At 59.7% G+C, this 21,259-nt stretch overlaps 2 protein-coding genes across 2 annotated transcripts in view; one reads left to right on the top strand and one right to left on the bottom strand.

The window, feature by feature from the left end:
* Positions 1–43: 43 nt before the first annotated feature.
* PTSG_09392 (NXN protein) lies at positions 44–16,866 on the top strand. Its single transcript, XM_004989592.1, has 13 exons — positions 44–300; positions 653–735; positions 874–994; positions 1,203–5,438; positions 5,648–7,288; positions 7,640–8,048; positions 8,242–8,396; positions 8,742–11,126; positions 11,363–11,437; positions 11,631–11,750; positions 12,006–12,284; positions 12,505–13,104; positions 13,562–16,866. The coding sequence occupies exons 2-13, from the start codon at positions 713–715 to the stop codon at positions 16,514–16,516; spliced, it is 12,999 nt and encodes a 4,332-aa protein (XP_004989649.1). The 5' UTR covers positions 44–300; positions 653–712; the 3' UTR covers positions 16,517–16,866.
* Positions 16,831–21,259, bottom strand: part of PTSG_09391 (uncharacterized protein) — a 6,800-nt gene continuing 2,371 nt past the window's right edge. The window contains exons 8-17 of the mRNA XM_004989591.1: positions 21,068–21,117; positions 20,786–20,870; positions 20,300–20,387; positions 19,638–20,004; positions 19,276–19,366; positions 18,925–19,007; positions 18,669–18,748; positions 18,285–18,388; positions 18,022–18,119; positions 16,831–17,828 (exon numbers count right to left, since the gene is read on the bottom strand). Of these exons, the coding sequence (XP_004989648.1) occupies positions 16,972–17,828; positions 18,022–18,119; positions 18,285–18,388; positions 18,669–18,748; positions 18,925–19,007; positions 19,276–19,366; positions 19,638–20,004; positions 20,300–20,387; positions 20,786–20,870; positions 21,068–21,117 (1,903 nt within the window). The 3' untranslated portion in view covers positions 16,831–16,971. The remainder of the gene's footprint in view (positions 17,829–18,021; positions 18,120–18,284; positions 18,389–18,668; positions 18,749–18,924; positions 19,008–19,275; positions 19,367–19,637; positions 20,005–20,299; positions 20,388–20,785; positions 20,871–21,067; positions 21,118–21,259) is intronic.

Raw genomic sequence — 21,259 nt, 5'->3', positions numbered from 1 at the left:
GCCAATGATAATTAGTCAAAGATTTGTGTGTATTTTCGGCACTGCCAGATTTGCTGACACGAACTGCAGACAAAAGCAAGCAATACAAACACAACCATCAACCGCCACACAAGCACACTTTTACTTTGAAGCAGCAGAAGGCCTTCGTTCGTCTTTGCTGCTGTCGCTGTCTCCTTCTATCCTCTCCTCCAACGGCGCCGTTCATCACATCTCACACCCGTTGGCGAAAGCTAGAGGATATTGGCAAGACAATCGCTGCTTCAAACTGGCGCATTGATACACTTCACACCTTGAGGTTTTGTGAGTCGATCGATCGCTGTGCTGCGTTGCGCTGTGCTGTCCACCATTGTGTTTGTTGTCGTGTTTGTTTGTTCGTGTGCGCGTTGATGCTCTTGCCAATTGCTGTTGTTGTCCTTCTTGCCTTTCTATTTTCGACGTATGCACCACAACGCGGCACATCACACCTCGCACTTGTCCACGAGACACCCATTTTCCTGGCTGCCTCATGTGTTGTGTATACTTCTTTTTTTTCGTTGCTGTTCACTCGTGTACGTGCTGCTGCTCGGACAGCCTATCCAGCCCACTCACATCATCCAACACACACACACACACACACACACACACACACACACACACACACACACACAAACAGCCACACACACAAAGCAAGACAGCCAGACCTTAGCTTGGCCTACTTGCATCCTCATTCACCATGAAGGATGAGGAGCCCATCTGGTCAGTCAACGGCCAGTGTCCACACTCTTTTACAGTTGCATGCATGCTTACTTGCTTGAAGCATGGCTCATCGTCATCATCTCACGGTCGATGTGCACACTCACACTTACATACACGCACACACGCACGCACACTTAGGCTTTGGGATCCCTTCATTGGGCAATTTGCCGACAAGTACATCCAAGGCACCAGCCTGGAGAAGGGTCACATTGCCAACGCAATCACGTTCATCGAACACATTGTCAAGCGACTCGTCAAGGTGTGTCATTTTGCAACTGCACTCACTCACTCACACATACTCACTCTACTTGCTCACACTCACTCACTCACTCTCTCACTCTCACACAAACGCACACACTCTCTCACTCACACCCACTCACACACACACTCTCACTCCACTCCATTCACACCCACTCACACACACTCACTCCACTCGCTCATTCCCAACGAAAACACGACATGAACAGATCTTCGATCGTGATGGGCAGCACCGCAACCTGCCGCTGTTTGACACGCACGCGTGTGGCGTGCTCAAGGCGGCGATGGCGGACCTGAACAAGTGCCACAGCCTGGCCACCTCCAGCCCAAAGGAGCCCGACGACGTGGTGAAGGTGCTGCAGGACATTGCCAGCCGCATCACCAACGCAGACATCGGCACGCACGTGTTCATCCCCGGTGGGTGGTCCACCCTCACCGGCGGCAACGCCCTCATGCACATTGTGGAGAAGACGGCGCAGAACACATATGCGTTTATCACGTGCAACAGCGCGGAGAGCGACTACCACCCCTCCCGCCCAGACCGCGACAAGATCAAGTACCGCGCGGCCATCCGCATCGAGGGCATCCCCACAGAGAAGCTGACCGACCCCATCTTCTGGAGCATCATGCTCACCATGTGGATGAAGGAGCCTGGCGAGTTCCACAAGCCGCAGGTCGTGTACGACGTGCTGCTCCCCTGGCTGGCAGACTCCCTCCTCCCCAGCGCGCTCGCCCGCACCGCCAAGGACCCCTACGCCGAGTGGCGCACGCCGCGTCGCTCCGGCACGGGCTACTTTGGGGCGGTGGCCGAGGCCCTGCGCTACACGCTGCGCTTCCGCGGGCTCTCGCGCGAGCAGCTGAAGCAGTTTACGTACGCCTTTCGCCGCGAGATCCTCAACAAGGTGTGCGACGACCTGTGCGTCATCTCCGACCCGGAGGGCAGCCTGCAGGATGGCCTGGCGCTCGGGTTTGGGCCCGCCCCGCGCCCCGATGGCCAGGGCGCACTCACGGAGCAGGCGCAGCTGCTGCTCATGGCGAAGACATATGTGCGCAAGAACGGCGAGACGGTGCCTGGGAACACGCTGCACAACACCACGTTTGCGCTCTTCTTCAGCGGCAGCTGGTGCGACCCCTGCCGCCGCTTCATGCCGCTGCTCGCGTACGCCCACAACACCGTGCGCCAGCGCGGCCAGAACTTTGTTGTCGTCTTCGTCTCCCGCTGCAAGTCGGAGGAGGAGTTTGACAAGTACTTTGCCAGCATGCCCGATGACTGGCTCGCCGTCCCGTACGCCCACGCCCAGGAGCGCCGGGACGAGCTCACGCGCGCGTTTGGGGTGCGCGGCATCCCCTCCCTCGTCGTCATCAACGAAGGCCAGGTGCTCACCATGGACGGCGTGAGCGCTGTGCGAACAGACCGCGACTGCCTCGGCTTTCCCTGGTCCCCAGCGGCGCTGGCGGCAGCGCAGGCCGCCCAGGGGCCGCCCACCCTCGCCACGCACGAGACCATGCTGGTGCGGTGGGCGTGCGAGAACGTGGCTGCCAAGGCCATCAAGGAGCACGACGCCGGGCGGCTGCCGCTGGCGGGCGTGCGCGAGCTGCAGGTCACCATCGAGCGCATCTGGAACATGTGCCGCGAGCTTGGCGCGGGCCGCGTGTTTGAGGACGCGTCGTACGTCGCCCGCTACCTGCAGCGGCGCCTGGACGTGGAGGAGACGGCGGTGCCCGAGCCCTTTCCCCGGTTCCAGCTGCTCGCCTGCCGCGACAAGGTGGAGAAGTATGCGGGCGCCGTGCTGCAGCCCAGCAACCCCAAGCCCATTGACCTCATCTCGCTGCCGCAGCACGTGGCCACCCCGCGCGAGGCCCTGGACGCCCTCAACATGTATGCCGCCACCTGCGATGCGCTGCTTGCGCGGGCCCGCGACACGTCCACCACGTCGCGCCTCGTGCTGCAGTACGAGGTGATTGTCATGCTGACGGAGCTCTTCACACAGGTGCTGCCCCAGCCGCAGGGCTTCTACTCGTTTGCAGACCCGCAGATGCGCGAGGGCGACGTGTGGAGCGCCGCCGCCATCCCCTGCCAGCTGCAGCTCGACCTGCTTCGCCGCGTGTACAAGCTGGCGCTTGTGTACGGCACCATGTGGCAGGCCGTCGAGGTGGCCCCGCGCTCCTCGGACTGCGAGCGCACCGTCGTCACCGCGTGCATGTTCACCATCTTCGACGCCATTGTGCGCCGCCCGGCCAGCGACGTTCCCATGGCGCTCTCCGTCATGCTGTCGGAGGGCACCGGGTACAAGCTCTCCAACACGGTGTGCCAGGCCAACGTGGACTTTGCCGACGTCGTTGCCGGCCTTGAGCTGGACCACCCACACCTCATCCACGCCCGCGACGGCGCCATGGCGTACCTGCGCGCCATGAACGCCACGTGCCGCAACGACGTGTTCACCTTCCGCCAGCCGGAGCAGATTGAGGTGAAGAAGTACGGAAACACGCTCATGTTTCTGCGGTCGATGCTGTCCCGGCTCGGGTACGAGCTGCACCCGCGCGACGCCAAGCGCACGCCGCCGGAGATTGAGGTGCTGGTGGAGTGGCTGATTGGCGAGAACACGCAACTGGCCAAGGAGCACGAGGAGTGGGCCATGACACGCGACATGGTGGCCATCTTCAAGTTCCTCTCCACCATGGACTCGCGCGAGGCAGAGCTCATGCGCCGCAGGAAGACCAAGCAGCAGTTTCTGTGGTGGCAGCTGAGCTTTGAGGAGGGCGGGCGTCGCGGGTGGTGGGGCCGCCTTGGTGGCAAGCCGCTCTCCTGGGAGGCCGTCAACTTCCGCGGCGCAGACCTGGACACGGCCGACATTGAGATTCGCGGGTTTGGCGACCGCCGCCTGCTCTTTGGCGAGGGCCCCGCCGTGCACAGCCCCGCAGACGTCACGCGCATGCTCAACCTCGAGTACCCCTCTGAGGACGACGTGCTGCACTGCGACCGCCTGCCCACCTTTGGCAACACGCTCAGCAGGGAGGAGGCCGAGCAGCTCATGTCGTTCCTCACCGTGGATTACATGCGCCTGCCGCTCGTGCTCGGCTTCTTCGCCTCCAAGGACCGCGTGACGTACCTCTTCAACAGCCAGCTGCGCGCGCTGCTGCGTGCCGTCCTGTTTGAGGGCCGCTGCTGGGTGCCCGCAGACAGCCGCCGGCCCATCAACAACGTGCCGCTGCGCTTCACCAAGCAACAGGCGACGGAGGACCAGACGCGGAAAAACATGGGCACGAACCGCGGGCCCGAGCAGGAAGAGCTGGGCACCCCATATGGCCTCCTCTTCAACGAGCTGCTCATGAGCCCGCAGGCGTGCCTGGACCCCTTCTGCGACATGCTGCGCGGCACGCGGCCGCTGCACCACGCCTCCGTGTACTCGCGCGACGCCACCTTCCTCTGCTACATGCTGCTGCTTGCCGTGGACATGGAGGCGTACGTGTTGCACGTGCGCAACGCGGTTGCAGAGGGCCGGGCCACCCGCCCCTTTATGGACAAGGACGAGGCCGTGGCGCAGCTGGACGCCTACGCGCAGCGGCTGGGCGAGTTCCTGCGCACGGACATGGCGCGCGTGCTGCGGGCCTGGGAGAAGGAGACGGACAACAACGGCGACATTGTGACGTCGTGCGTGGTGCTGAGCCACCGCTGCATGCTGTACGCCAACCGCACCCGCGACACCATGACCGACGACGACATGGTGCAGTTTCTGTCGAGCTTCCTTTACGTGCGCAACTGGCACGGCTTTGGGCTGGGCCTGCTTGCCAGCCAGATGGACGCGGGCCAGCTGGAGGAGGCCGGCGTGTCGCTGACGGCGGAGGACCGCTTGGTTCGCTTCCTGCAGGCGCACGGCGTCGACACCTCGCGCGTCAAGGCCTCGGACCTGAGCAAGTACCTCAAGGGCAAGCCGCTATACCTGCACGTTGGTGGGCAGACGGTGCGTGCGCCCACGCTCTTCCCGGAGTCGTACAAGGGCAAGGCGCGCATCCCGCCCGCAGACGTGCCTGAGCACCGCCTGTTTGCCGTGTACAGCCGCCAGCGCCGCTTCATCTGCGACCGCTTTGCCCAGTACTTTGCCTCGAAGACGATTGACAAGGTGCTGGTGAAGGTGCTGCGCATCGCGCTGCGCTCGCCCAAGTTTGACGACCGCACGTGGGAGGCGATTGGGCCCGGGCGGTACCTCTCCGCCACCTCGGAGCTCAAGCTCGACCTGCAGACGGGCGAGGTGCTGTGGCGCAACGACGACTTGCAGCCCGTCCCAGACAGCATTGCGCAGTTTGCGGACTACCAGGCCCTGTTCCGCGACAAGACCCTGCACTGCGGCATCGTGGCGCGGCAGGCGCACCGCTACTGGATCCACCTCGTTGGCACCGATTTCGACCTCATTGAATGGGACGAGCCAAAGGCCGAAGACCAAGGTGTGCGTGTGTGTGTGTGTGTGTGTGTGTGTGTGTGTGTGTGTGTGTGTGTGTGTGTGTGTGTGTGTGTGTGTGTGCTCAGTGTTCCCCTGCACCCTTGCTCCACCCGCTCCACCCCTTGCTTCGCCTTTGCCCCACTTTCGCTCCCCAGCACCAACACTTCCCCGCCCCACTTTCCAAACCATGCCACCACCCTTTGCTCTATCTTCAGGAGGTGCAGGTGTCGATTGACTTTGCCGAGTGCTGCCAGTACCAGGGCCAGGTGTGGGACCGCCCCTTCGACATTTACGACGAGCGCCCCCACTGCGGCCTCGAACACAAGCACGAGCACTGGATTGCCGACGTGCTGCAGCCCATCTTCCTCGCCAACTTCCCCGCCTTTCCGCCCGACCGCAAGCTTGCCTACAAGCTGCTGCTCCCGCGTCAGCCGTTGCCGGAAGACTGCGACGTTGCGCGCCTGATTGCCTGCTCTGCGCCGGACAAGGAGCACGCCACGTGGAAGGAGGTGGTCGTCTACAAGCACCGCAAGCTCGTGCACATGTACAACCTGGTGAGCCACGGTCGCAAGCTCTACCGCGTGCTCGTGTACACGAGCCACCACGGCTTCTCCCTTGCCTCGCTCTCGCCCAACTTTGACCCCAAAGCCCGTGCCGTGCCGCCGATTGCCTGCAAGCAAGCCGGCAACATCCGGCGCCAGCGCGGCAACGACGCGTCCCTTGTCGTGCAGCGGCGCAACCCCGTGACCGGGGAGCACGAGGTGCTTCTGCCGCGGCGGCTGCTGGCAGGCCTGGTGCCCGCTGCGCTGCTGTCCTCGCACCGCTTCTACCACGGCGTGGACGGCGTTGTGCGTGGCGACCCGCTCGCCCCGGACGAGGACGCGGAGTGGTTTGGATACCGCCTCGAGATCACCATGGACGAGGCAACGGGCAACGCCACCGTCTTCAAGCTGCCGCTGAGGAAGGAGCAGCAGAAGAAGCAGGAGAAGACACACAAGGGCCGTGGCACTGGGGCGAAGATGTCGACGTCCAGCACAAGCTCGGCAACCGTGGCCACCAGCGACGCCACGGCGGCGCCCGCAGCCAACTTGCTTGCACGCACGTCCTCGGCGAGCCAGCCCTCTGCCGTGGCCAGCGGTGAGGCGGACCTGCAAGGGTACGCCGAGCACGACTTGGTGCACCTGGTTGCGCTTGGGTTCTCCGTGCCCGCGGCCAAGCTCGCCCTGCGCAGGATGCAGCACGACGTAGGACGAGCAGCGGAGTGGCTGCTGGACCCAGACCACAAGGAGGACATTGAGGAGGAGGAGGCCAAGCACGAAGGGTCCGCAGACTCGTCCGTGAGCAGCCGCCTTGTGCAGCTTGGGTACTCTGAGGCCGAGGCCAGGTTTGCCTGCACGCACGCAGACACGCTTGAGGCGTGCGTGGCGTGGCTGGGCAACGAGGAGAACCGCCGGCTGGCCCTCGAAGCAGCACAGCAGCCCGCATCACTGCCGTCGCGGCAGAATTCAGCCATGATGGGCATGTCGGTGGACTCTGACACGTTCATGGACGAGCGACCCGACGAGCGTGGCGACGGCGATGGCGACAAGCAGAGCAAGAAGCGGGCGAAGACCGCGCAGGACGATGCCAGCGCCAGCGCCGGCGCAGATGCTGACACTGACACTGATGCTGCGACGTCCACACCAACAGGCATGCTGCTGAACCTGCTGGATGCTTCCAAGGGGACGTTCCTGTACCGCTTGGCCACGCTGCTTGTCCGCATTGAGGACCTGTCCAACGTTCTCGTGTGGTCCACCAGCACAGACCCGACGCAGGACGAGTGTCCCGTCTCCCTCATTGAACTTCCACGGCTCAAGGTGCGCTGTGGGTGGGTTGTTCGATGTGGTTGTGTTGTGCTATGGTGTTGAATTGCAATGTGTTTCATTGCTGTCCTTTTTTTTTTTTTTGCTTTGTTGTTCGTTTTTGTTTGTTGCTTGCTACTTGCTCATGTGTTTGTGCATTGTGTGTGCGTGCGTGCATGTGTGTGTGTGTGTGTGTTTGTGCATTGTGTGTGTGTGTGTGCGTGCGTGTGTGTGTACGTTGCACCCGTCGTGATTTGTGTGCATTCGCCCTTGTTCGCACGCCCTCCCCAACCCCGACCCCCACACCCGATTATTGGCTTCGTCATGTGTACTCACAACACCCTTGGTTGCTTGGCTGTTGTGCAGCTGCGCATGAAGCCTGCGATGCAAGGCGGCGTGCTGCGGCTTGTGCTGCTTGACCACGCGGGCTGGTACATTTCAGATGCTCTCAACGTCCCCGACGACAGCGTGGAGGACCTTGATGGACGCGAGGGCGAAGGCGAAGGCGCTGATGCTGGTGCTGGCGGCGGTGATGGTGATGATGATGGTGATGATGACGCGTTTGGACATGGCGGCGACATGTGGAACAGCGGCGGTGACGATGGTGATGATGACAACGCCATGGACGTTGATGACGACGATGATGGTGGTGCTGAGGGCAGTGGCACTGGCGTAGGGAGTGGTGGCGATCAGGAGCAGTCCAAGATCAAGCACACCCACCTCAAGGAGCTCATCCAAGGCATCGAGCACTCACTCCTTCTCGAAAACGGCACAGGTTAGGCAACCAGGCGTGTGTGTATATTTCTTGCGTTTGTTTGTATGCGTATATGTTTGTGTTAATGCGCGCATGTGTGTGTGTGTGTAGCGCTCTGTATCTGTCTGTACCTGTATGTGTGGAGTTATCGCATGCTGTCCCATTCCCTCATACGTTGTACCTCCACGCCGACGCATGCCTGTGTGATCTGCAGGTGGGCTGATGCTGCTTGTGCCAAACCACGACCTGTATCGGCTGCCGCTTGACGGTGAGCCGTTTCCAACGCAAATCATGGCGGATCGCGCCTCCCTCGGCTGGCAGACCACCATGGACACCCGCTACTACCTCTACCCCATCCACCAATCCCACGTGAGTGTGACAAGGAGCACGCAACAAGGAGACGTGTGTGTGTGTGTGTGAGAGAGAGAGAGTGTGTGTGTGTGTGTGTGTGTGTGCGAGTGAGTGAGTGAGTGTGATGTATATGGGCACGTGAGCGTGATGCATTGTCGGTTTGTTTTTGTCGTTTCCTCTTATGCATTGTCCACACATGCACATACACATACACATGCACACACACACACACACACACACACACACACAAATGCACATGCACTCTCTTCTCACACGCCATCGTCACCTTCAACCGCTCCCTCTTTTCCTCCTATTCATATCAATTTTCACCCACCACCGCCCCCACCACGACAACAAACACAGCAACATCTGATTTGCACGACGCTTGCGAGCACGCTGTACCTGATTCTGCTGCGCTTCCTCACGCGCAACTACCTGGAGGCGTTCAAGCTCATCGGCACCGTGTTCACCGACACGGACTTTGACAGCGAGGAGAGCTGGATTTTCGACCAGTTTGAGCGCACAGTGACAGACCGCCACCCCGAGGCGCACGCGTGCCGCATCAAGCTCACCCTGGCCATCATGTACAGCGAGAACCCGTTCAAGTGGGACCTGACCTCGGAGCTTGTGGGCTACTTTGCCAAGAAGCCTGGCGTGCGCGCGGCGTGTCGCCTGCGCCCGGACGAGGAGTACGCCGCCATTGCGCTGGCCAAGAACCAGACGCAGCTGCTGAAGAACCGCTTCATGCTGCTGCGCCCGCTGTACGCACCCAGGAGCGGGCCCGTGCTCAAGGAGAGCGACAAGGCGCTGGCAGACGCAGTGAAGAAGGAGAAGGACGCCGTCACCAAGCCCGTCACGCTCAAGCCAAACGGCCTGCGCTGGGGCGGGCTGCCCTGGGCAAAGGTGCAGACGCTCACGCTGGACTACGTGGTGCGGGCCACGCAGCCGCTCACGCGCGTGCAGTTCCGCCACCCAGGGCAGGAGGCCAACAAGCTCGACACCAACGAGCTGGTGGGCCTCATCTGGGACGAGTCGCTGGTGACGGACGAGGAGAGCGGGTCCAACCGCCAGCTGGGCATTGTGTTCCTGTACCAGCTGATTCGCGGCGCCATCCGCTGCCGCTTCTCCGGTAGCGACGTCACAGACAGCGTGAGCACGCTGCTGACCCGCCTGTTCCAGCTCAAGGTTGCACGCTGGGGCGAGGGCACGCGCGAGGGCGAGGCAGAGTATATCATCACCAAGCAGATGGCCATGCTTGCATGCATGCTCACCTCCCCGGACGCAGCCTGGCCAGCCGTGCCGTCGGACTCCACGTCGCAGCGGCAGCTCTCGCGCGGGCTCAACCTGTACTCGCCCGAGGGCCGCATGACGGAGCTCAAGCAGTGGCTGGACATGGCCGACATGGTCTTCCGCGGCGTCATGACAGACCCCATCAAGACCATGCTCATCTCCTCGCAGATTGACGAGTTCTCGCGCATCCGAGAGGCGGAAGAAGGTGTGGTGCGTCTCGCCTCCACGCTGCAGCTGAGCGACGAGCTGCGGCAGCCGCTGCACCTCTCAGACAACTCCATGGCATCCCGCTCCCTGCGGCCGTTCAAGGTCTCCACGCTGCGCCTGGACAAGCAGGCCGCCGCCCACTTCTCATCCACCCCCTTGCAGAGCGTGGCGGGGGAGGACCTCATTGCCTGGGAGCACACGGACAACCCTGCGCGGGATCACGTTCCGTTTGACCTCAAGGAGCACCCAGCGGCCGCCAGCACCGTGTCGCGCGAGCTGCTTGACCGCCTCGACGAAGACGTGGCCCGCTTTGCTCGCCAGCACAACACGGAAAAGGTGCCTGTGCTGCACGGTCTCACGCACACCGAACTCGCAGCAGATGTCATCCCCAGCAGCAAGAATGCTGGCGACAGCAAGGACAGCGCCGCCACCACGGTCGACACCACCACCACCACCAGTGACAGTGGGAGCAACGTACCTCTCACCGCGGAGGCACGCGCACTGCTGCTGTCGCGCCTGCAGAAGGGATATGAGCGGGTCAAGGCGCTTGTGGAGAGTTTGCGCGCGCTGTACGAGCACGACCTCTCCTTTGTGGAGCGCTCGTTTGCGTTCTTGCACGCGCGGGCGAACGCAGTTGCGTTTGACGGGCGTGAGGACGAGGTGCAGCGGCGCCTCTTCTCGCTGCGCAAATTTGTTGGCCAGCGACCTACCATCCCGTCCCAGTTTGTCATCTCAGCACTCATGTCGTCCCGCGGGTGCGAGGACCTGAAGCGGGCAAACCCGTACCTCGCAGACGCATCGTCGCTGATGACGCTCGCAGCAGCAGCCGCCCTGCACACCAACAGATGCAGCTTCATCACCAACGTGCTTGCCCGGGCTGAGGCCCTACTTGCACAGGTCGCCTCGCTGCGCGCCAAGGTCGAGCACCTCGGCAGCACACCAACACCAACACAAGCGACATCGTCGTCCTCTGCTGATGGCGGGGACGATGCCTTGACAGTTGGAGCTGTGGACGATCTGCTGAAGCGCATTGACCAGCAGCAGCGGCAGGTTGCGCTGGGCCTGACCTCGGCCCGCCACTATGTGAAGCAGGACAAGAGCGATGGCAAGCCGTGCTACTGGTACGACCCGCGCTTCCTCGTGGGCGAATACATGTTTGAGATTCTGCTTCGCAAGCGCCAGGTTGAGATTGTGACGGAGATGGCTTCCAGCGCCGCCAGCCACTCCTCAAAAGTCCAGCAGATGATCATGGTGCGTGATGCGTGCTGGGTGCTGCGTGTTTGGTAGGGAGGGGAGGAGACGTGTATGTTGTGTGGCGTGCAATGTGTGCGTGTGTATGTGCATGTATGTCTGCATGTGCGTGAGAGTGTTGTGGTGCATGCCATGTGTTGGTTGTTGCGAGCGCGTTGGGTGGCGAGTGATGGTAGCATAGCACGCACAACCGTGACTTAGGGTTGACTGCAATGGTTGCGTGCGTCATCGTTTAGGGTGCTGGCAAAACGACGGTTGTTGGGCCGATGCTGAGCTTGATTCTCGCTGACGGCGACAGCCTGGTGGTCCAGGTGCGTGCATGCACTTCTCGATGCCTAAATGTTTTGGCAGTGTTCAGGCTGTGTGCACTCTGACTGTCTCTTGATAGGAAGTGCGCGGCCTTCAGCAGCCGTGAACGCCAAACACACATGTGCGCGCACTCATGCTCTCTTACACATGCGTACATACGCATGCGCACACACGCAACATCACGCATACGAGCAGATTATGCCCTCGGCGCTTCTTGAGCAGACGCGCAATGTGTTGCGGTCACGCTTCTCTTTTGTTGCTGTCAAACGCATCTTCACCCTCACCTTCGATCGCTCCATCGACGACATTGAGAAGGTACGGCAACACTTGCTATTCGGTGTGCTGCGTGCATGCGTGGGTATGGCTGATGAGATCCTTTTGCGCACATGTTTGAGTCGCGCCAGTGTGTCACATGCGCCAGAACATTCACACACACACACACACACACACAATCGTACACGTACGCGTACACACGCACGCGTACACACACACACACACACACACAAACGTACACGTACACACACGTACACACACACACCACCCAATCAACGTGCCTTGTTGTGGTGACAGATTCGCAGCCTGTGCTCGAAGATTGATGCGGCGCGCACCAACCGGGACATTGTGTGCGCAGCGCCAGAGGCGGTCAAGTCGCTCATGCTCAAGTCTGTGGAGGCGTTAGAGCGACTGGAGAGCTTTGACTTCAACAGCATCCGCCCCAACGAGAGTCTTCGCAACAACAGGGAGGTGACGCGCCTGCGGGACCAGCTTGCGTCACGCAGTGACGTTGCTGACGAGGTGTTCCGGCTCGTCAACATTATCAAGGAGAAGGGCATCCTCATCATGGACGAGGTGCGTTGACAGTGACGGTGGTGGTGATGGTGGTGATCCAATCTTGCGTTGTGTCTGGTTCCATCACTTCCATCCATCCTTCCTTCATTTCCATTTGTTCATTCTTCCATGCGACCACTCCATTGCATCCTCCCCTGTTTCGTTTATCTTGTGTTTCTCACAATCTCACAATTTCATGATCACACAACCTCACAATCTCATAATGTGTGTTCCTGTGCAGGTTGATGTGATTCTGAACCCGCTCAAGTCTGAGCTCAACTTCCCGATTGGGGCCACGACGGCGATGCCAAGCTACCGCTGGGACCTTCCCATGCACATCATCGACGCCTTCTTCCACCGCCACACCCAGGACCTTTGTGAGCAATTTGCAAGTGCCACAGACAATCCTCTGGGCATCACTGCAGAGGGCGTGATCCAGGAGCTCGGGGCCGTCATCGACAAGGGAATCATGGTGAGCGCGCTGCAGAAGGAGCCGCACATTGTGCTGCTGTCGCAGCCGTTCTACTGGGACCACATGCGCCCCGTGATTGCCAGGTGGTGCTACCTCTGGCTGGTGCAGGCGTGGGACAGCAAGAGCGCGGACGTGGACGCCAACCACGTCATGACATACCTGCTGGAAGGCAACACGTGCGACGAGGCTGTGCAGAAGTCGCTCGAACAGCAGCTGAGCAAGCAGAGCCTACGTTTCCTCAACCTGGCCAGCGAGTGGACCCGCACCCTCTTCTGCCACTGCATCTCCAAGATCAACCGCGTGTCGTACGGCCTGCTGCGTGCAGGCGACCTTGCCCGCCTCGACTCGCGCTCCCCGCAGTCCCGCAAGGTGAGATGGCTGGTGCTGTTGGTTGTCAGTGTTGTCTGGGTCGGTGCGCTTGGGTATGGTTTGTTGTTGGTGAGGCTCGTGCGTGATCCATGTTTACGCCTGCATGGCATCTTTGGTGGTTACTGCCGTCGGGTGTGAGTGTGATGATGGACGAGTCAGAACGAGACACCAAGCAACTACGCAAAAGCGAGAAGGAGGGGAAATGATTGCCACTGTCTACATTCAACCTGAATTGTCCGTTCGATCCGTTCGTCCAACTCCCTCGAGTCAACTTGTGCATCTTTACGCACGCTCACATCATGTTGTTGTTGTTGTTGTTGTTGTTGTTGTTGTTGTTGTTGTTGTTGTTGTTGTTGTTGTTGTTGTTGTTGTTGTTGTTGTTGTTGTTGTTGTTGTTGTTGTTGTTGTTGTTGTTGTTGTTGTTGTTGTTGTTGTTGTTGTTGTTGTTTGTGTGCAGTTGATGGCGGTGCCGTTTGTGGGCAAGGACGTGCCGTCGCGCAGCAGTGAATTTGCGCACCCGGATGTGCTCATTGGCCTGACCGTGCTTGCGTACCGCTACGAAGGCCTCCGCTCGTCTGACCTTCGCCGAATGGTCGTCCAGCTGAAACAGGACCTGTCCCGGCAGGTTGGCCCGCGCGACAAGCGGCCCGCGAGCGTGCTGTTCCAGACGTGGCTCGATGTGGTCAAGCAAGTCGCCGGCAACGACGAGAAGACCCTGGATCTGCTGGAGACAGTGCTCCCGCTGCCGCTGTTCCAGCCGAGTGACCCGGCCCAGATGCGCCGCCTGCACACCCTGCTCAAACGCCTGCCGCACACGTGCTACTACTACCTGCGACAGCACGTCTTCCCCGCCACCATGCGTTCCCAGGCCCTCAAGATCAGCGCGTCAGGCGTCGACCTTGGCAGCTCCATCCTTTTTGGGCGCGCGCGGCTCGGGTTCAGCGGCACGCCCAACAACCTCATGCCTGCGGAGCTGGGCAAGTGCGAGTACGAGCCTGGCAGCGACGGCAAAGTGGTGCACGTGCTGACGTCGCCGGAGGTGACGACGGCGAGCGTCAAGACCAACTGGACGGCCAAATCGCTCCTGCGCGACGTGGCCACGAGCAGCCCGCCCTTCCATGCCCTCATCGACACGGGTGCCCTGATCACGGGGTTCAGCAACTTGCAGGCCGCGCGCTACCTGCTGCGGTTCCTGCCGCCGGCGTTTGAGGGCGTGGTGTACCTTGACCGCTTGGACCGCCAGATGATCCTCTTGCGCAACTCGGGCCGCTGCCTGCCGCTGTCGCAGTGCGGTGTCAAGCCGGAGAACAGGTTCACCTTCTACGACCAAATCCACACCACGGGCATGGACATCAAGCAGGCGCCCAACGCCCGCTCCGTGCTCACCATTGGCAAGGACATGACCTTCCGCGACTACGCCCAGGGCGCGTTCCGCATGCGCGGCATTGGGCAGGGCCAGACGATCCACCTGTACATCATTTCTGAGGTGATGCAGCTGCTTCAGCAGGAGCTGGCGGCGGCCACAGGCCGCGCAGAGCTGGACATCCCGGCGTGGCTGCTCGTCAACTCGATGAACGCCACCTCCATGCAGTACTGCAAGCTGGGCCTACAGGAGATTCAGAACGTGTGGCGCAAGACGGCGCTGCTGTCGCTGCAGCGAGAGGCGCTGCTGGCCGACGCGCCCGGGATTGAGCGCATGCGCCGGTTCATGAAGACGGACGAGCAGACGGCCTGGCTCAAGGCATGCGTGGACAAGTTTAGGGAGAAGATTGGTTTCCCCCTGCCAGACCACATCCCCCGCACGCAGGTGTTTGGCGACAAGCTGCGTGCGTTGCAGGCGGACAACGAGCGGTTTGCACAGGACGCGCAGGCGTCGGAGGCGGTGCAGGGCATCATCTTGCGTATTGAGAAGGTGAGCGCGGCGCACATTGCCAAGACGGAGGGCGGACTGGACAGCGAGGTCGTGCACGAGAACGAGGCCGAGGCCGAGGAAGAGGCCGAGGAGGAAGCGGAGCAGGAGGAGGAGAAGATGAGCGCATACACGCGCGACGACGAGCAGCAGAACCCGTGGAACGTGGAGGTGCTTGCCCGCACGCCCTCCCTGCAGCTGGGTGGCGAGGAGCCATTCTACCGCTTCTCAGACTTTCGCGTGCGCGACGAGCAGCCGACGCTCGCGTTCCCGCCTGCGCTGCTGCTGACCGACAACTTCTTCCGCCCGCGGTGGGTTGGCGTGGGCGACCGCCGCCTCAAGAACATTGCTGTGGTGCTGGAGTGGCAGCCGGGCGCGTCGCGCGTCGCCGTCAAGGATGAGATCTCGCGCCAGTTCCAGCAGCTGGTGAAGGAGCAGGGCATGCCGCCAAACAAGGCAGCCACCGCGGCGATGGCTGCGGCCATGGCCAAGCTGCAGCGCGTTGTTGCCGTGGCCAACAACCAGGGGGTCACAGACCCCAACGCCTCGTACTTTGTTGCGCTGTCCCTGGCCGAGGCAGAGACAATGCGCCGCATCCTGCACTCGCAGCAGGCCATTCTCAAGATGGCAAGCCTTGCGTTGTGGACGCTGGAGGGCCGCAACCTGGACGCCAGCCACCTGCACACGCTCGTCGCTGGCGGTGTTGGCTACAGCATCACTGCTGGCAGTAGTGGCAATGGTGCTGATGCTCGCGCGGGTTTGCGCGGGCAGCAGCGGCAGGAGGCGCTCGTGTGCTACCGGTTTGTCAACAATGACATGTTCTACTCGGACGAAGAGGTGGGTGTGCTGCTCGAAGCGCTGAGCAAGTCACGGGTGAGCGAGCGGGAGACGTTCTTTGCCGAGTGCCTGCGTCTGCGGCGCCGCGAGCGCAACCGCTGGGCAGACACGCCGCTGGCCAAGGTGCTGACGGAGAAGGCGGCGTGGCACCTGCTGAGCGCACGAGCCAAACTCGACCAGTTCAATGCCGCGCTGCAGGCGAAGCCGTCCGTCGACTTTATGGCGGCGTGCATCCGACACGACGAGGACCAGGACGGCAAGCTCACGTGCACGGAGCTGCAGCGGTGCTTGGAAGGGTTGCATCTTGGCTTCTCGCCGCGCGACGTTGCCGACATCATCTCCGTGGTGGACGTGGACGAGGCTGGCGTGCTGACAATGGAGCAGCTTGCGGAGAAGTTCTATGTGAGCCAGCGCACGGAGGCGGACACGGGCAAGGGCAAGGACGAGGGCGAGGAGGAGACTGTCTGGCAGTGCCGCAACTGCACATTCATCAACCCCATTGACAACAAGACCTGCGCCATGTGCGAGCTTGGGTGGACCGGCGAGCGCGAGTGCCCGACGGGCAAGTGGGTGTGCAGCGTGTGCACGGTGTTTACCAGCGACAGCCAGTTTTACTGCGAAGTTTGTGGCCACGCCAGGCCGGGTCTTGCATACGTGCGCTTCTAGCTCTCATGGGCAGGTGCTGTTGCCAGCCGCGATGTTTTCGTTGTTTGGTTGCTGTTTGTTGTAGTTTCTTGTGGCTGTGGTGGTGCTTGTTGTTGTGGAGCACGACGTACATAGATGATCCGTTTGCGCATCTCGTGTGTGTGTGTGTGTGTGTGTGTGTGTGTGTGTGTGTGTGTGTGTGTGTGTGTGTGTGGCCGTTTGTAGTTGAAGCGACGGGCATGTTGTGGGTTTCGATGCTTGTCGATTTCCTACTTCATCTTCTTCTTGTTTTCAGTACACAACGAACCAACCCATATGGATGGATGCATAACGGGGGGGGGGGGGTGTCACGTGTCCGTTTACGGCGGCTTCGATACAAGCAACATGCACAAGTGTCAACAAACAAGCTAGAAAGCGAGCGAGGGCGGACATCACGAATACAAGCACGGTAACAACGATACATGTGGCCTCTTTGTTCATTTCGTATTTGTTGATACTGCTGCGTCTGCTTCTTGTTTTGCTGTTGCTGGAGTTACCGCTGCCGCTGCAGATGTTGCAGTCATTGCGGCAGTAGTTGTCGGTGGAGCTTGCGATGGTGGTGGTGACTTGGTCACCTTGCCTTGCTCCACCCGCCCTTCCAGCAACGCTTTGGTTCCGAACGTGCTTCGCTGTGGCTGCTGCTGCTGATGCTGATGCTGCTGCGTCTGCTGTTGTTGTTGTGGGGTTGGAATGAGCGGTGTTGGTCGCCTCTGGGGTTGTACTGCGTACGCGGTGGCCCCTGGCTGCGGTGTTTGTGTTTGATACACTGTGCTGGTGCTGGCGCCTGGCATGGACTGTGACATGACAGCTGTTGAGAGCGTCGAACCAACCGTCGTAGCCGTGGGCGCGGCTCTGGTCGTGCTGGGATTGGTGTTGCTATCGTATGGCGCACTCGTGGCTGCCGTGGTTTGCGCTGTGGTGGATGAGATGGTGGTGGGAACCGATGTCAGGGCATTGGCAACGCGAGCAGCAGATGTGGCAGGTGCTGTTGTTGTTGCTGCTGCTGTTGCTGCCGCTGTTGTGGCTCCTGTCGTTGTGGCTCCTGTTGTTGTGACGGCTGCTGCAGTTGTTGTTGTTGCCGCTGCTGTTGTTGTTGCCGCTGCTGTTGTGCCACCTGCAGCAGTGGTCTCCTCGCTCTTGGGCGGTGTCATGTACACGTTGTAGTCTGCGGGCTCATCCTCCAACTTCTGCACGTCGTATTTCCGCTGCAGAAACCGCAATCGCGTCACATCTGCGCTGTCGAGTGTTCGCCCGTCCGGATGAACGACGAGGACCGTGATCACCCGCTCAAGCGCTGCGTTGCGTGTGTTGATATGTGCGTGTGTATGTATGCATGCGTGTTGATATGTGTGTTGTGTGTGTGACATCGTGAGAAAGTGAAGGGAGGAGAAGTAACAGGCACATAAAACACTAAAAGCACCCGAATACACGCAAAACATACAAACCCCATACAAACCACGCAAACCACAGCACACACATGCGCGCACCTTTGATGTCTTCGAGAATATCACACATGCGGTTGTTGAGCAGCTGCTGTTCCTGCGTGATTGTCTTCAGCATATGCTGCGACGCCGTCGGCCGCAAACTGAAACACGTGTGCATGTGTATATGTGCGCATTTGTGTGCATGTGTGCATTTGTGCGTATGTGTGTATGAGTTGGGTGAAATACAGTGTAATGCCTGGTTTCAGCCGTTGATATCACCATCGTGCGTGCTCCCCTCCCCCCTCCCTCCTCTTCTCCTCTCTCACCTGCCCACACGAATGCCGCATTCCCTGACGGCCAGCCCGATCAGGTCCAAGTCCTCCATCAGAAACGCCAGCACCGTCTCAGCCGTATCCCGCATCGTAGGCGCCTGCCCTCGTAGGCGTGGTTGCGTGTGGTTGCGTGTGTGTGGTTGTGAGTGAGTGAGTGTGTGCGTGTGTGTGTGTGACTCAAAACAAGTGGCAAGCAACTCATGTGAATGTGGGCGTGAGAAATACCGTTCAACACTCAGCTTACACAGCGCCCAGCACACACACACACACTCACACGCACTCACACGCACTCACACGCACACATACACACACAAGCACGCACATACATACACACACACACAGTGGCACGGCTCAAGCACGTGAATCACCACGGCGTACCTTCGAAGAAGACGAGGTAGAGACGTGACACAGCTCGGGAGCAACGGTCTTACACATGGGACCCGTGCTTAGGCTTTGATCTGATGGACGCACACGCACGCACGCACATTGGTGATTGCGCAGCACACGCGTGAGAACACAACAATTTAGCTGCGTTCGCGCGTGCACGAACGGTGCGTGACACAAGGCTCTGCAGAGTACATAAAGTTGAAACTGAAGCAACAAAAAGTGGTGTTATCAAGCAAAGCATACTTACACATGGTTGTCCTGGACCGCTGACACATGTAACACATGTACATGTTCGCCGGCTGCGCTGTCGCCTCCGTTCCAACGCAATCGCTGTGCACACACACACACACACGTGTTCATACACGTATATGAACACACACACGCACACACGCACGCACGCACGCACGTTCATACACGTTCATACACGTACATGAACACGCACACGCACACGCACACAAGTACACACACACAAGTATACACACACAAGTATACAAACACATGCGCAGACGCATAAAAGATTACAAACAGCCAAGAAGCCAGCAAGCACGAAAACAGAATCGTGAACAGGCAAGCGGAGCTGTTGGTGCTGTACACGTACCAATGTTGCCACAGCCCACACTTGGTGCATTGGAGCATGGTGTGCGTCAAGGTGTGAAATCCACACACGCAGCGCACCGTCGAGGTCTCATCTGTCATGAAGTTGTGTCCAAGGACAGCACGCGCAGTGAATATGCGACCCACATCATGCAACAAGCGGTGCGTAACACGTGACGTCAGTGAATGCAAGAGAGCGCAAAAATGGCCACCTGCTTCGATTGCATTCAAATACACATGCACATGAACGTGCACAACATGCACACGTACACCCACCACACACACACGCACGCACGCTCACGCTCACGCATGCTCACGCTCACGCCATACACACCAACACACACACGCATGCACGCAAACACGCACCGTATTCGCTCGGGTGCTTGTGCTTGATGACTTCTCGTATGGTCGGCTTCTGCTTCTTTCCATCTTCGCTGCCCTGCTGCGGCGTTCCGCTGCGCGATCCCGTCCTCTCCCGCCCATTCCCACCAACACCACCACCGCTTGTCGTGCTGCCTCGTCGCTTCTTCGTCTTGCGTGTGTCTGTGCTCGTGCGAGAGGGGCGGCGGCGTGCATCTCGCTTCGCCCGCCCAGCCGGCGTGGCCGGTAGCGAATCCGTTTGTCGTGCGCCCCCACCACCACCAGCTGCCGCCTTTGCCAGTGCAGACGATGATGACGACGACGACGATGCACGAGGGGACGCGGGCATGGACTCGGCCTTGTGTAGCGATTGCTGCAGGCGCCATGATGATGATATGATGGTGGTCATAATGATGGTGGTGAGAGTGATGATGTGACGATGTGACAATGTGATGACGGTGAGTGTGTGTGCGTGCATGTGTGTGTGTGTGTGTTTGTGTGTGTGTGTGAGTGTGTGTGAGTGAGTGTGTGTGAGTGAGTGTGTGTGAGTGAGTGTGTGTGTGTGTGTGTGAAGTGTGTCCAACTGAAAGAAGGTGAAACATACAACAACCTGCATCGAATAAGCAAGGCTGCCCGTGTGCAATTCCCTCTCCCTCTTGTTGTTGTACCTTTCGTCTGCCCTTCACTTGGCGCTTCTGTCGCTTGTCTGTGGGAACGTGTTCGGGGTGGGCATGTTGGATGTGCAGGGTCACGCCGCTGTTTGTTGACGACAACGATGTGGTCGAGGGATGGAATGGGTTTTGGCACACCCGCACAGATGCACACATGTGGGTGAGGAAGTAGACAGTGTGTTTGGGGCGTCAATAGGAGCGATGGCACATGACGCAATCACCAAACAAACACATGGATCCCGGAGCACCTTCTATCCCACATACACACACGCGTGCACGCACAATCAAGTGCAAGCAGAAAAGTAACACACACACACATACACGACCCTCACACACACACACACACACGACCACACACACACACACACACACACGACCACACACAAACATACACACAAAACACGACCACACACACATACTCAATCACACACACAATCACACACACACACAATCACACGACCATACAATCACACAAGATGGTACCGTTTTGTGGTGCAAGTTTTACTGCAGTGGGGACAGGCTGTCTCAGCTTTTGCTTTCTTGGTGGAGGGCTCTGCTGCTTCCTCCTCTGTAAATGCACGCGAAGATGTTCGCATGGGAGTCGCGGTGTGGGTTGCAGGGGATGGAGGGAGGTGAGAGCGAGGTTGAGGCAAGGATGCATGTGCCAGAGTTGCGTCACAAGCGCACACAACCACACAAAGATCACACACTAGCCGACAAATACGCACACATCACACCGGGAAACACACACACACATACGCTCACCAGTCTTCACGACGTGCGAATCGGAACTGCTTGCTCTCCGCTTGGAGGCGCTATGTGTGGAGGGAATAAAGACAAGGAGCACACGCAAGAAAAGCAGTGAGCGCATGAAGAAACCGCACAAAAGCAATACACGTGCACACACACACACACACACACACACACACACACACACACACACACACAACCCCCACA

This window comes from Salpingoeca rosetta (genome assembly GCF_000188695.1).
Source record: "Salpingoeca rosetta unplaced genomic scaffold supercont1.28, whole genome shotgun sequence".
In the NCBI taxonomy this organism is placed as follows: domain Eukaryota; class Choanoflagellata; order Craspedida; family Salpingoecidae; genus Salpingoeca; species Salpingoeca rosetta.
This window is presented reverse-complemented; position numbering and strand designations above follow the sequence as displayed.

Bases quoted from the DNA above. Each gene is read 5' to 3' on its own strand.
- PTSG_09392 (XM_004989592.1), top strand. From the start codon at position 713: ATGAAGGATGAGGAGCCCATCTG. The intron at 995-1,202 runs GTGTGTCATTTT...CGACATGAACAG, and splicing joins TTGTCAAGCGACTCGTCAAG to ATCTTCGATCGTGATGGGCA. The intron at 13,105-13,561 runs GTGAGATGGCTG...GTTTGTGTGCAG, and splicing joins GCTCCCCGCAGTCCCGCAAG to TTGATGGCGGTGCCGTTTGT.